This window comes from Megachile rotundata, chromosome 11, assembly GCF_050947335.1.
Source record: "Megachile rotundata isolate GNS110a chromosome 11, iyMegRotu1, whole genome shotgun sequence".
In the NCBI taxonomy this organism is placed as follows: domain Eukaryota; kingdom Metazoa; phylum Arthropoda; class Insecta; order Hymenoptera; family Megachilidae; genus Megachile; species Megachile rotundata.
This window is the reverse complement of record NC_134993.1, coordinates 12923555-12938787: the sequence shown is the minus strand read 5'-3', so window position 1 is coordinate 12938787 and position 15233 is coordinate 12923555. Positions and strand designations below refer to the sequence as shown.

At 38.1% G+C, this 15233-nt stretch overlaps 3 protein-coding genes and 1 non-coding gene across 22 annotated transcripts in view; 3 read left to right on the top strand and 1 right to left on the bottom strand.

The window, feature by feature from the left end:
• The window catches only part of LOC100882646 (Chitin and LDLR binding deacetylase 3), a 31204-nt gene that overhangs the window by 14351 nt on the left and 1620 nt on the right, over nucleotides 1-15233 (bottom strand). For 2 of the 16 annotated variants that reach the window (XR_013040007.1, XR_013040009.1), the window contains exons 2-11: nucleotides 13795-13929; nucleotides 13629-13733; nucleotides 12719-12862; nucleotides 12221-12620; nucleotides 11957-12078; nucleotides 11667-11896; nucleotides 11428-11619; nucleotides 7515-11369; nucleotides 5950-7350; nucleotides 85-4693 (exon numbers count right to left, since the gene is read on the bottom strand). The gene's annotated coding sequence lies outside the window, so the exon portion shown is untranslated. The other 14 variants (XR_013040016.1, XR_013040014.1, XR_013040010.1 and 11 more) reach the window with 14 other exon arrangements.
• On the top strand, nucleotides 902-973 carry TRNAA-UGC (transfer RNA alanine (anticodon UGC)). The gene has a single exon. It is a non-coding gene; the product is annotated as a tRNA-Ala (tRNA).
• Nucleotides 6796-9991, top strand: LOC100875547 (uncharacterized). 2 transcript variants are annotated; one of them, XM_012298347.2, is made up of 6 exons: nucleotides 6796-6930; nucleotides 7534-7565; nucleotides 7654-7755; nucleotides 7838-8024; nucleotides 8092-8448; nucleotides 8524-9991. In XM_012298347.2, the coding sequence occupies exons 1-6, from the start codon at nucleotides 6796-6798 to the stop codon at nucleotides 8965-8967; spliced, it is 1257 nt and encodes a 418-aa protein (XP_012153737.1). In that variant the 3' UTR covers nucleotides 8968-9991. The 2 variants fall into 2 exon arrangements, with proteins under 2 accessions (XP_012153737.1, XP_003699266.2); XM_003699218.3 differs by having other exon boundaries at nucleotides 7654-7764.
• On the top strand, nucleotides 10289-11070 carry LSm7 (U6 snRNA-associated Sm-like protein LSm7). 3 transcript variants are annotated; one of them, XM_012298371.2, is made up of 4 exons: nucleotides 10289-10309; nucleotides 10398-10409; nucleotides 10472-10655; nucleotides 10719-11070. In XM_012298371.2, the coding sequence occupies exons 1-4, from the start codon at nucleotides 10304-10306 to the stop codon at nucleotides 10856-10858; spliced, it is 342 nt and encodes a 113-aa protein (XP_012153761.1). In that variant the 5' UTR covers nucleotides 10289-10303; the 3' UTR covers nucleotides 10859-11070. The 3 variants fall into 3 exon arrangements, with proteins under 3 accessions (XP_012153761.1, XP_003699330.1, XP_076393744.1); XM_003699282.3 differs by having other exon boundaries at nucleotides 10398-10415; XM_076537629.1 differs by lacking the exon at nucleotides 10398-10409.

Sequence of the window (15233 nt, the reverse complement as noted above, 5' to 3'; positions counted from 1 at the left end):
TATTCAAGCTTCACATTCAATATTACAAAATACTTTTGCTACACTGTATAACAATTGCATGTATTAGTTGATATTAATTATTACCTATAAACTATAACATAAAATATACTGTTACCCTTACAAATACATTTCTGATGAATTTCTGTACTTTTCAATTTTTAGTTGTATAAATTTTCAAAGTGTTACAACGTCTAGGAATAAAAGAGTGTCCGCAATATTCATTGATGGAATGTTTGAAGAAACATTCAATGAGTCATTCGAATTCTGGTATTCGATTACTGGAAGATCGGCAACGATACGTTCCTTTCTGTGTGCACGTGATATCGCGGAAACAACAATGGCGCATTATGCGAGAGCGTGGTCCTTCGCTCGAATTTTTCGACGGTCTTCGTTTTCGCGGTGGCATCGTAGGCCATTAATCCTAGGTTTCGAGCGGTTATTATCTTCGTTGCCTTCTCTTATTTGCTTTGCTAATTCCCTGATGTAGATCCAGTAACGGTCGATATCGGCACGACTAAAACTTTGCTATATTTATTCATCCGAAAGCTTGGAACAATTCGTAACTTTCGTGGGAACGAGGAGTAAAAACGATGGAGTTAACGATGGCGGAAAAACGAGAGGTATGAAATCGATGCATCGATCACGGTTGCGATATCTGTCCATTGGAAAAGTGGAACGATCTTAATGAACGGAAATTCTTTCGCGCGAATTTCATACGTTTCCTCATCCCACGATGACAAAACGGTTTTGCAACCGTAAGATATGTCAGCGATTGGCTAATGAAAAAGAAACTGTTCCAGTTTAAATTATGTAACAGTATGTATAATATTCGAATAATCATGATGTGAATTGTAAAAATGAGAACACGGTGAGTAGCGCTTTATCGCAGGTTCTTTCAACAGGGGATGTAGCTCAGTGGTAGAGCGTTCGCTTTGCATGTGAAAGGCCCCGGGTTCGATCCCCGGCATCTCCAAATTTTTTTTTTCTTTCTTTTCGCGATATCATACTGTTCCTTCATCGATAACAATATTTTGTAATTATCAAGACTTTATTTTAGGTGTTCTCAGTTTATTTGAGCGGTGGAACATTACAGGTGAAAGGCCCTGGATTTCATTCCTGACAGCTTTAATACTTTCTTCTTTCTTTCTTTCATATTATACTTTTTCTTGATTGACAACAATATTTTATAATTATACAGATCTCAGTTTATTTTGTACGATACTAAAGACTTTACGGTTTAACTGAATCTTTATAAATGGTACAAGATTGATGTTTATTAATCTTGTGTACACTAAGAATGTGCTGCATAAAATTTCAAGTTCTTGTATTTTGTTAGATACAAAAACAATAAGTAATTAATAAATACTCTTACATTTTACATCTTCTGTTATAAATATATTTTATTAATTATATATATGTGCATGTATAACAGTACAGCTTCACCGATTCCAAAGATCTGTTCACTATTTGTATTACTTGTAACAGTTAAAGTATTACTAGTATTATTTGTAACAATTAATGTATTAATACTAGCATTATTTGTAACAGTCAAGCTATTACTATTTGCATTATTTGTAATAATTAACCTATTATTACTTGCATTATTTTTAACAATTAACCTACTACTGTTTGTATAATTTATAACAGTTAAGCTATTGCTATTTACAATATTTATAACAATTAACCTATTAGTACTTGTTAACCTATTACTGCTTGTATTATTTTTAACAATTAATCTATTACTGCCTGTATTATTTATAACAGCTAAGCAATTACTATTTACAATATTTGTAACAAGTAACCTATTTGCATAATTTTTAAAAATTAACCTATACTGCCTATTATTTTTAACAGTATTATTACAACAATTAACCTATCACTACTTGTATAACTTGCACCAGCAAAAAGCTACTTAAAAAAAAATTTAAAAGCTACTTCAAAAAAATTATGCAAGAAATATTTTTGCCCCATGAATCACAGGCCAGCGTCCAAGTTATTTTTTGTCCAGCTCACGATTCCATTCGGCGAATTTGTTCGGGGAGAAGCAACAAAACCGAATAGTTTGGGGCTTATTATATCCGCTAATAAGCGCAGTATATTGCGTCGATTATCCGCTAAGTATAGGGTCGAAAAGTGAGGGCTATCGGCACTGACCATTGCCCGATCGGCGCACGTCACCGCCATGCACACACTCGTAATTCATACGCTGGACTATAATAGCCAGCTTTCTACCCTAGCCCTATCTCTGATTCTCTTAGCCGGTATAAATCACAAAAATCACAAGCAAGTCTCCGCATATTCGGTTCTAATTTGTCTACAGTCGATGATGCCTGTCCCACGATTCGTTTAACACAGAATTCCGTCGTGGTCGTCTAGCTTAATTGAACTCGATCATCGAGTAATCGGCTGCTCAACTATTCGTCTTGTCTCCTCGCGTTACACGATTAAACGGGACTCAATTACGGTAGGCCTTCGTCTTCGGACTTTAAACGTCTTCGTGGTCTCCGGCGCAGAGACAGAACGGATAATTTTCTAATTATTCCCTGACAGATACAAACTCGAATCGATATAATGATCGCGGCGATAAGTGGGTTAAGATTATCGAGTAAATCCACGGCAATTCTGACGACGACCCTGACGACGGTCGGAACAGGTTTCCCGATGGAATCTCGCGAGTACGCATCCTTTGTACGTATGCGTTTACGCGAGGGAATGCGCCGAGATTATCGCGTCAATTAATGTTCGTGCGCGAGCGGTTCCATACGTGGACGCGAGCGCAAATTCCCAGGCAAGGAAGCCCTCGAATCAGAGGGCGAACCGAGAGAAAAATTGCGATGACAGGATTAATAACAGGGAAAATAGAAAAGCGTATAAATTTTCGCTCGCGTACACGACTCTCGACCACCGGGTTCTTTTGATCGCAGCCAAGGATATAAATACTCTTCGTGCGTGTAACTAGAGTAGATTTGACCGCGTCGAGGAGGCACAGCTGTCTCCGCTGTTTTCCTTTTTCTCTCCCTAATCGCCTAGATTACGCTCGATGCTGGTTCCTGCTGGGTCACGTGTTTTTCCTATGCCTTAATTGCTTCTAATTATAATACCTTTGCTATATATAATATACTACACTACTATAATAATTATCACTTCTCATTATAAAAAATAATAGCATTATAATGAGAATTGTTCTAATTATTATAGTATGTATAGTGTACACATATAAATTATATAATATTCATACTACACATACTGTAATAATTATAACACTTCTCATTATAAAATATAATAACACTATTATAATGAGAATTGCCCTAATTATTATAGTACAGTGTTTACATATATAAATATTATGTACTACATGGTTACGTCACTATGTAATATTCATACTGTACATGTTATAACAATATACGTTACATAACACATAACACTTATAATATATACACTATACATACTATAATAATTATAACACTTCTCATTATAAAATATGACACCATTATAATGAGAATTGTCCTAATTATTATAACATAGTGTTTACATATATAAATATTATGTACTATATGATTACGCCACTATATAATATTCATACTGTATTGTAATAATATACATTATATAGTACATAACACTTATAATACACCATACATACTATAATACTTATAATACTCCTCATTAGAAAAAAATCATTATAATGAGAAGTGTATAATTACAGTACGTACAGTGTATTACAAGTATTATGTACTAAACAATATATAATATTTTTATACATTTAATATACAATATTATATAGTAACTTTACATAGCAACACCTATACCCTCATTACAATAAGTTACAAAGATTCCAAATCAACTTTGACTATTCAAACATAACAAAAGCATGAAGGATTCACAAGAGTCGATTAGTTACATCTTTACACGCTCAACCGCGAGAATTTGTGAAGGGAACAGAAAATTTTCCTCGGTCCGCGCATTACCGTTGACGAGGATTCTTATGATAATAAGGGCAATGGGTTTGAGAAAGTCGAGCATGTACGGTGGCGAGAAAAGAGAAGAGAGAGGCGACCAGCTGACAATGGGACCAAAGAAAACGTCACGCTCGGCCGCGCTTCGGTAACCGAGGGTTACGCGTTCGCTTCTATTTACACCTGGCGAGTTTACGGGTCTACCTGCACCGATAGGGACACCCACGCGAGTTTCGTGCACCGATTATGCACGGAATTTCGTCGCGTTAATTTTCCCCCTGTTCCAAAATCCACCCGTTCACGTGGTTGTATCACAAAGCTTACAAAACTTTAAAGCTCAATCACATGTACAAAATATTCATACTTAAACAATAATGCAATTTTAAGCCCGGTAGACAATAGCATTCTATCTATACTTTATGACATTTATGTCCTAACTTTTGATACAACCACCTTAACGTTACACTTGTTCAATGAATTACATGGCGGAGATACGTAGACAATGTGAAATTCAATGCGATACCGCGAACTTCTAACCGAGTTACGCCGCTATGGTGCACACGCGACGGGATATAAATAAGCAGTCAGTGGGCCGAATGCAGGAAAAGTTCGACGTGGTTGGACCACGTTGCGGAAACGGGATATGATGCTTTCGCTTTTATCCTTCCATCGTTGCGTATCTCCTTGTCCCTTTTTTCAATGAGCCTTGATTTCAGTTTTCAAATTTTCCCGCGCGAATCCTTTCCGGGGTACACATGAAAAAGAATGAACAATGACACCAATTGTAAACAGATCAATTTGAAATAAATTGTAAATCAATTTTAAATAAATTGATAAATTTTAAAGAAATTATAAATAGAAAACTGTATACCAATTACAAATAGAATAGCACACATGGTTCTTCAGTTACGCCGCCATATTTGTTTCTGTAGAAAAACTAAACAAAATGCATCAGTATGTACCACTCTTTTCTGTATCGAGATAACCTAACCCCTTCGTGACGGAAAAATGTCACGTGTTTTTCTAGGATAAGTCTCGTGTGAAAATTTTCGAAAAGGGATTAACGTGGAATGTTAACGAGGCATTGCGAGGAGCGCACTCGAAGCACTCGAGTGTACGCTCGGTTCCCAACAATGAAGGAACTTCTTTGTTCGGGGGAAGACCGCGAACGTCTTCGCGGTTACCGCCAACTACGATCCATGACTACGACACAAAAGCCGACTGTAATCTGTTATCCTACTGTGACGATCGATTCGACGTTATTGCGGTTACTCTGCACAAAATCGAGCGCGACGTAGTCTGCCTTTACATTGCATTCTTCTCGCGAACGAGAAAGATAAGGCGAGAGAAATGTGTACCAGGCGCAACGATCTCGTTCGTTTATCGCCGCCGTATCGTGGAAATCGCGTTACGCGTTCGCGAGACACGTGAGAACGCGACTCGATTCCGCGTGTTTTGAAGCGCTTCGAAGTAAACCCTCGCGCCGGTGACACCATACGCATACAATATGCATAAGTCGTACTAGTTTGCGAACAGTCGCGTGCATCGTCGGATACAATAATCGCTCGCAACAACGACGGTAAACACAAACATTTGCATGTCGTTTCTTGACTCTGTTCGAATCGTTAAAACGCGTGAGCGATCTTGCAAGATGCGACCTTGGTAATACTGCATTCTTGTACCATGCTCAGTTCCAACTAACCTGCATTAAAACGTAAACAACTTTCCTTGGTGAGACAACTCTTTCCACTACCGCGAACCCGATAGTTACGTTGCTTCCCGGAAGCGCGACGAGATTAATAACGGGAGCAAAATATGAATGAACCGAATGAAAGGCGAGAATGCTTTAACAAGGCTATTTGATCGGCGAATGGCATTCTCGTAAAAGTATTTTAGAGCTTCGAAGAATGCAATCTTCGAAGAAACTAATCTCGTAAGGCGAAACCGATAACGATGTTATCGATAAATTTGACCGGCTGCAATCGCATTGACTTACCTTTGGTTTGTTACGGGAATCTCATGTTCTCCGGAAGTGTTCTCCGTGCAAGGAATACGCGGACGCTGTCACTTTCACTCAGGGACGAGTTCGCTCCATTGGTCGACGTATTTCCAGATCATCGTTGACGCTGACATCCACCGAGTGTCACATTTTGATCACGCACATTCTCAACTTAAATAACGCGTATCCGTACTTGGCGCGCGCCCGTCACGATTCGACACTCACGCACTCAACGCCGCGCACACTGTGAATGATCGCGCGGCGAAAATACGCCGGCCCAGCATTCTCGGTTGTCAGGTACACGAACCATAGCAACCAATCACGATACAGTCGCACGCTCTACCGGCCAATGGGATCGACGCGTCGCCACGCACGTGACACACTTACCGACAGTCAATCTGTCGGTACATTTCCAATTCAAAATTGTACCGCCAAAGTTCCCGTAACATTTTCCCTATCGATTTGTAAAAACTCGATATATCGATACGAACACACACAGTATTTATCACGATTCAAAAGATTTCTTCAAATTACCTAAATATTTATAAAATACTCTGTTCTTGTTTTTATCGTTTTATCATTCTGTTCGATCGAAAAGTGTTTTGAAATATTGAAGGTACGAATTACCATTCGGTGGTATGCATTCAAAGTGTTCGTTTATAATATTAAATTATTATAAGTGTATAAATGATATCTAAGTTTGAAAATGTGTAAATGATATCAAGTTTGTTCATACATAAACTGAGATTAATTGGAATGGTAACGATTTGAGACAAAGCGTGAGAATAGGAAATTGGAATTAGAACAGGAAGGAAGACGGGTTCTGCAGCTATCGGTAGATATATGATAAACGAAATCGAAGCATATAAGGTGGCGCGGTGGCATGCACTCCGTGGTAGAATTATGGTGCAAGCTGTAGGCCGCGCGTTGGATGTGCTCGTGCTGACCGCACTCCTGACGCTGTTGTTCGTCGATCAAGTAAGAACGACGACGAAGAACTGTTTTAATGATGCAGCCATCGTATACCGCTGCAGCATGCTATAGCCCTGTAGAATGTTAGCGCATATCTCGTGTACCAGTGTCTCCTTGTTCTATTCTGCTCGACTTGAGGCCGATCAATACATCGGTTTCACGCACGGTTCGTCCGTGTCTAGACAATGAACCTTTGTTCGTTGTGTTTCTCGTTCATGCGTAAGTCTTTACCACATCCACTTTTTTTCATGACAACTTGAACTGCTACGCTTTTCCTTGTACCAATGATACGTGACAAATTATCGTTGCACCGTACACGCTTCCTCGTGACAAAAACAATCCTTTCTAGTAAGATGATCTTCGGTGGCCACGAGATTATCGATGGAATTTTGGTGCAGCAAGTATCGTGGCATTCATTTATAGATTCTTGAATTTTTAAACATTTCTTTTTATTGATTTTTTTCAATTGACTCTTACAGGACATACTAAACAAAATGTCTAAACAGATTTGCATGCAACGCTTCATTGTACTGGATTCTATTTAAATTTTAACTAAGTCTAATTTTATAATTTTCATTTATTAATAATACCTTTTTATTGATTTTGTAGGTGTCTTCTAGGCTGTGCAATGGAGGGCATGTGTAAGTTTCAATTTCTTCTATGCTTCCTATGTTTACATATATTACACAAATATTAAATTAAAATAACTCAGGTAATTTCATTTTTTAGCTGCTCTCCTCCAAAACAGTGCTGTTCCTTTGGCTGTTGTTACGGTGTATTTCAACTTCACTCTGCCTCAGACATGTTTAATTTCCTATTTTGGACTTACTGGTACTTATGGTTAGTTGTTTAGCTTTTAGTATCGCAGATTTTGTGTAATAATGATTCAAGTTGTAATTTTTGTGCTGTTCAGGGTAGCGGTACTTATAGGATTGGCTATAGCGGCAGCATGTGGTTGCTGGCTGTGGAAACGCCATCGCTCTGTTATGGTAGAAGACTGTACTTCTTCCGACAGAGCTTCCACGGCTCCATGGTATCCACCTCCTCATTACAGCCGTTGTAGTTCCTTTGTTCAGGCTCTACCACCTCCTTACAGTGAGGTAAACATTCGTTATCTATGTAAGATTATGTTATTTGCACAAGTGTCTATGTTATATTAATATTCAGGTTACAGCCAAACCAGATCTATATCCATTAGTGATTGGCTACGACGAAGGATCTGGCAAAGGAACTTCAGGATTTGTGATGCGTTATTTCAGATCGCTCTCCCACGCGAGTACATTAGACTCCTTAAGTTCAAGTTTTATGTGTAGTATGGTAAACGAAGCAAATACCATAATTCCACCACCATATTCTTGTAATAACAGCGTGGATGAGCTATCTGCGGTAGAATGCGAAAGAATGGAAAACATGGATGTTGGATCTGTTGCGTCGTTGGCTAATCATAGGACTACATCTGACATATCGAGTTTAGCTGCTCAATCTCCGTGTTCGCCTCCAAGGGCAACTAGTCCAACAATAGAGGTAATCGGCTTCGTTGATCGATATTAAATCCACTATCAAACATATATTTCTTTAACGTCTAATGTTGTTTTATAGTTACGTGAACTTCTAGACAAGATACAACAGCTACCGCAGTTACCTAGTGGACATAGCACCGTTTTGCCTTGTTATCAGAATCGACCTCAAGTTTTGTCTACGTTGAACGCGAACGGCTCTACGCAACGGCCTTTAAGTCCAGGAGATGTCGGCTCTTATAAAGCCAGACGGACTCGTGGAAAGATGTACATGCCGTTAGGACTTCCAAGCTCAAAAAACAAAACGAAACGGTGGCTATCGCGATCGGCACCAACGACACCGTCAGGCACGATACCAATGTCGTTTTTACCCGGGCAAAGTAGACGACCTTCTGAAACGGGCAACAACCATCAGCAAGTGGTTCCATTACTTTCGGAACAAGACGAAACAGAGTGCAATAACGTAGATCAAATAAATGGCATTCCGTTGTTGTCCGAACAGGAAGAAGATCAGCAGCAAACATGACAAAACGACTAAGTGTATCTAACGATTAAGTATTAAGAAATCTATTCAGATATCGTCATCCCAAGTAATCTATATATTTTTTAATATGGCTGGTGAACTCCTCGTCGCAGTTTTTAAGCGAAGAGTAACCATGTATAAAGTTTGACAATTAATTTCGTCCAAAAACGTTGCCAGCGCTCTTAGAAGAAAGACACGTTTCAAACTACGACCTAACTTCTTTTGTTACATCAATAGCCGATGTCATAGTATCTGTTCTCTGTTCTAGCAGATCTTTTAAATTGAATCTGAGACAGAATAGGATGATATAATACTGTTTAAGTTTATGAAATAGCATACAGTTACAGGCAGATAATACAAACACAAAAAACACGTACACGAATTGTTACCATGATAGATCTGTAGACAGTATTTGAGCTCTGCTTGTCGAGATCACGATCCAAGAATGCAATTTTATACATCGAACGATTTAATTTTTGCCTAAACGGTAACTTTAATGAAACGTAAATCGTAAGAAAAATGAAGTTCTTAGCTGTTGCATCGATGAGTTTTAGTCGTACACAGTAATACAGTATCCATCCAAAAGCAGCCAGCCAGAAAGAAGTTAAGGACAATATACGGAGTAAAAGTAGCGCGAGTTTGAGTGTGAATGAAACATCGACTTAAATCTATCACGAATCAACGTACAATATCAATTTTGTTTAACGGTAGAGAAAACACGATTCATTGTGGAAAGAAACTTATCGCGAGCACAACGATTACAAAGTATTGACAATTTTATTTAAAACGGTGCGAGAGATACGTGACGAGGAAATTGATATAGGCGCCGAACAGATAGGAACAGAAACGACGAATCTGCCGTTTATAGGATTTAACGAGCATTTGTTACAACTAATCACAGACTTTATTCTTAAGAGCGTAATATGAAACCGTCATTTCAATTGTACCACTCATTCACATACACACCATGTATTAACATGTATTTTTTTATAAATCGGATAAAAAATAAATCCAAGCTTTTAAGAGATCGTTTCAACTGTTACCGTATTCCCGTTGTTACTATTTGAAAAACTATCTACCTTATTACAATAAAGATGTTTGAATTATCCTTACACTTTATTCACAATTTGTCCTTATCTGTTTACGTTTAACGAAAATACTGCTTGACTTTGTATTTCAAACGTGAAGCGATTGTAAAGCGCGGGAAATAATCGAGAATCGATATTTGAAAAACTCAAACAAGAAATATAACCTACAAATCAAACACTGTTTTAAAATGCGTTGTACTCGCGTTGAAGTTCGGTAGCGTAACATTCCCGGTTTGTAGAAAAAGCAAATAATGTCTGTAAGTATACAAAAATTAGTTACATAGGTTAAAACCTTTTTGATAAAAAATCAATAGAATGCTTTGACTGATACGTTTCATTTTACAGGCGACGAAACAGGTAAAGGTTTGTTATTCTAGCAACATAACCTTCGGATCCTTCAATCTCTTTGTTTCTTGCAGCAACAAAATGCTCATGGAGAGCCTAAAGAAAGGAAGAGGAAGGAAAGTATCCTTGATCTTTCCAAATATTTAGAGAAAAATATTAGAGTAAAATTTGCTGGTGGAAGGGAAGCTGCAGGAATTTTGAAAGGCTACGATCCTCTCCTTAACCTGGTACTGGATAACACTACCGAATACCTCAGAGGTAATTTGAAGCATACTCTTGTTATAATGATGTAATTGTTTATTACAATATTTACATTTACAGACCCCGATGATCCATACAAGCTAAATCAAGACACTCGTATGCTAGGCTTAGTCGTGTGCAGAGGTACATCTGTGGTACTCATCTGTCCGGTAGATGGAATGGAATCTATTCAGAATCCTTTCATACAGCAAGAAGGTTAAACTTGTCTAATAAATTAACCAGAAGTATAATTTTGTAAGGAACCTGATTTGTAAGTTGTAATGGTTGAAAAAATTTGTTATAACTAGAAGTAATTTATGTTATAAGCCACGTAATCTTACAGTAATGTGTAGTGAGTACACATGATTTTCTTATAAAAATATAAATGCAGGTTTGTCTTTTTTCTTAAATAAATAATTTTGCATGTTCACAACCTTCCTAAAATATAACATCTTATTCCAAACCGAATTCGTTTCTTAACCAAGGGTATTCTTTAGGACATTCGAAGCAAGTATGCAAATACCGATACGATTTCAGTACCCTACTCGGTAACTTACAAGTTGTTGGTAAATCACAAGCCACCTCAAACGGTTGTAATTGAGACACACCGCATTTCCAAGGCTTAAAGGTGTTGATTGCGTTTAAAGACGTTGGCTGACGCATCCATTCGATGACCTGATGGCTCGTTACGAAATAAACATCGCTCAGTCGAAGCACATCGTCCATGAATTTCTAACGGAAAACAACTACCATAGTTTAAGCTCCTACAAACGTTACTAAAATTACTTACATTAAATGCATAAAAATACATTGGCTCCCGAAACCAAGATGCATGGAAGTGCAACCCGAAAGGTGCCCGATTACTATGATAATGCCTTTTAAAATTTAGCATCAATATTCCGTACACGTCCTCAGCTGATAAATTAGAAGAGCAGGTATCCATTTTCGTGCAAACATAATCCTGACAAGAACAATGGTAATTCTATTGTTGAATCGTAAACAAAATTGCTTAACACTTGGCTCACTTACACCTGCCAAAAGTTGATTTATCGGAAGCTCCCAGAGGCCCGGGTAAGCTCGCGTTGGACAAAGCTGTTCCGGACCTACGCAATCGTGTGGAGGTTTGTGGTCCAAAGTATATGGCCAGATGGGAGGATCAGAAAACGGTGCCAGCATGGACGAATCGTAAACGAATCCGAATTCCGACATCATCAGGAACTGGCGATTCCAACCAACGCGTAGGAACGGTGCCCTTAAACCTAAATCATTCTAATTGGAAAATGTAGAACTTGTGCGTAGAAAGAAATTATGAAGCTTGCCTCGAATGTCCTTTAAACGAACTGCAGCGTATTCGTGAATGATATTCGCCATGCCAACCATCTCGTCGAACCAGTCCTCGATGGTGGCGTTCCTCGACCACCAATCCTCTGGACCTCGATGCCTGATCAATTAGAACAAATTAGATACACGCTCGGTGAAAATAAACGTATGTAACAGATATTCCGTTATACACATTTCCGTTTCTCTCTTTTTTTAACGCACCAGTTATTTGATACCATTCATTTTTTAAAGGAAACTCTTACGTGACGGAATGCGCCGCAATTTCATGTCCAACGTTCCACAAGTATTGCACGTCCCTGTAGTTGGTGTATTGGTGACTGACGTAGAATGTACCTCTTACTGGACAGCCATTCGGATTTTTCCTGTCGTTTGAAAATATTTCTGGAAGATTAAAAATAATAAGCGTTCTCTCCGGATAATTATATACGTAATTGAGAGTATTATATACATAGGCATTACTTGAAAAGAGTTCAAAATTTTCTGCGTTCACCGCATCGTCGAAAGTGATAGTTATCATCTGCGGCACCGTAGAGGCAGTTAGATTACCAGGAATTCGTGTCCCGTCCTGGGAGCACCAGCAGTTTGGCAGATGGCATTCCTTGGGATTACAAGTCAACGCACCGTTCGGGTCGTTTCGAAGATCTATAAATTAATTTATTTTTATCGAATTAAAATTACTCCCGTGGTTGAATGATCGGGTTAGAATAGATATGAACATTGAACTTGCAAGTATTTCTTACCGCACCAGCCTTCGTCGGAGCCGTCGGGACAATCCACGCTCCCGTCGCAGAAGTATGTAGCCGGGAAGCAGGTACCATCGCCGCAAGCCAAATGCTTCTCATCGCAATCGCCGTTCTCGAGAAGCGGTCTCGGTGCTTGCGTCTCTATAAAGCGCTTCAAAAAGGAGCATGGTAGAACATGGGTAGATTTATGGTTCTTCCGACAAGTAAAATTTTAATAAAATATTTACAGAATTTTCTGGTAAATTTTGACTTGAAGTAGCATACATTTTAGGAACAAGTAGGAGCTTTTACTTCCTGAAGATTGTCTATGACTTTAAATAAATTCCAAAAATTATAAAATATTGTGAACAATCACAGAATTGTCTTTTGTTAAATTTTGACTTGTTGGAAGTAGCATAAATTTTATAAACTAGTAGCTTTTACTTCCTGAAGATTGTCTATGACTTTTAATAAATTCTAAAAATTATAAAATATTCTGGACATTCACAGAATTGCCTTCTGTTAAATTTTGACTTGTTGGAAGTAGCATAAATTTTAGAAACAAGTAGTAGCTTTTCCTGAAGATTGTCTATAACTTTTAATAAATTCAAAAAATTATAAAATATTCTGAACATTCACAGAATTGTCTTTTCTTAAATTTTGACTTGTCAGAAGTAGCACAAATTTTAGAAACAAGTAGTAGCTTTTCCTGAAGATTGTCTACAGCTTTTAATAAATTCAAAAATATTCTGAACATTCACAGAATTCTTTTGCTAAATTTTGACTTGCCGGAAGTAACATAAATTTTAAAAACAAGCTTTTCCTGAAGATTACATTTAACAGTAATAATATGAGACAACTGGAGCATGTAATAGCATAGACTGAGACCCATTCACCGTTGCACCTCTTCAAGAAATAAATCATGTACCTGAAGTCACGTCGCAGTTATCGACATTAGCTTTGAAGTCGCATATCTGTCTAGAAACGTCGAACAAAAGTCCCTGCGAGCACCTGAACTCGAACACCTCGTTGTCTACAGAAAAAAGGGTCATTTTACGAATGCACATTGAAGAGGATAATACAACAGTAATCACCTAAGCATAAGTAGTACTTGGCACATTCCGGTGGAGACCAAACGTTGTGTGCCGGTGTATTGGGATTCCGATAAAATTTACTGTGGTCGATACACGGCGCTCCTTCCGGTTTCTCTTTCCCTTCTAACGTGCTCGCTGAAATACGCATATAAACAAAAATTGAATCCTCGAGTTTCTGCCAAAACTATCTTTATCCCGACTTCGAAACACTTCAAACAAATATATCATACTCTCGTATTGTTTTGATATTTAAAAGATTTACGACCTAAGTTTCGGTTCTCGAAAATAGGATCGAACTTTCACACTATCAAAATAATGCTACAGTTCCTGGAGAAATCTTGTTTACATTTTCACTTCATTGCAAAAAAAAATGGGAGAAATTTTCAGCACTCTTCAAAATTTTTTGTGAACACAATTTGGGGTCCGAGCGACTTACAGAGGTTTACGTACTAACTATAGTTTGTTAAGGGTCTTTTAACGCGTTGAAACTCACCGGGAAAGAGGAACGCGAAGAGAAACAACGAACGCAACTTCGAACTCATGTCAATTGACCAGTAAAACGTTTCTCGTTCTTCCTACAAGAGCTCGCACTTTCCAACTGACACCTCCCTCCAGAACCGAGCCATGTACGAGTATTCGCTTCACCCGTTCATCTTCCGCGTCGCTTATTTTCACCGAGCGATCAGGAAAATGTGGAGCAGCGATCACGCGGTGAAAAATCGATAAGTTTCATTTCCTCGTTGCTAACGATCCACCTTGAGATCTTAACGGCGTCAATTTCGAAATCCTACTCATTTTACATCTAATTCTGTAAGTTCCACTTTCCCTTGTTGTATCCCTGAAGATTAACAAGTTTACGATTGAACATGAGATTGATGGAACGTTTGCTCTGACAAGAAGAAAGTTTCCCCTTACATCGTATCCGAATCTTCCACGAAGATGTCGGCAAGATGTTTCGCTTCTTCGAGCCAAACTAACGATGATGCAACCACGTAAAATTGGTATTTTACAATAGACACATGCTTGTTTCTAAACCATTCCGTTCATGAGTAATGCGCGTGCATTGGAGATTTAGAAGGTCAGTGTTGCAAATTGTAAGACGTTAGAATCGTCTTAATTTGTTCCAGATGACGGTAGGCTGGCGCAAGATATATTTAAAATATTCTGTTGCTTTCAATGTATGTTTTTGAATATTATTTTTGTTTGCTTTCTTGACATTAATGAGATAGGATTTCTATCAAGGACTACGCTTGTCAACGACTCTAATTAACGGTCATCGATGAAGGATTTATCCTATGTACTGTTACTTTTGCAATTCTTCTGTAATTATTTTCTAGGCTACTGGCCAAGGATGCAGGTCATTAAAATTTCATCGCTGAAAAATAGTTTTGGTTAGGAAGAAATATTTACATTATAATATAAATTTATTCATTGACATA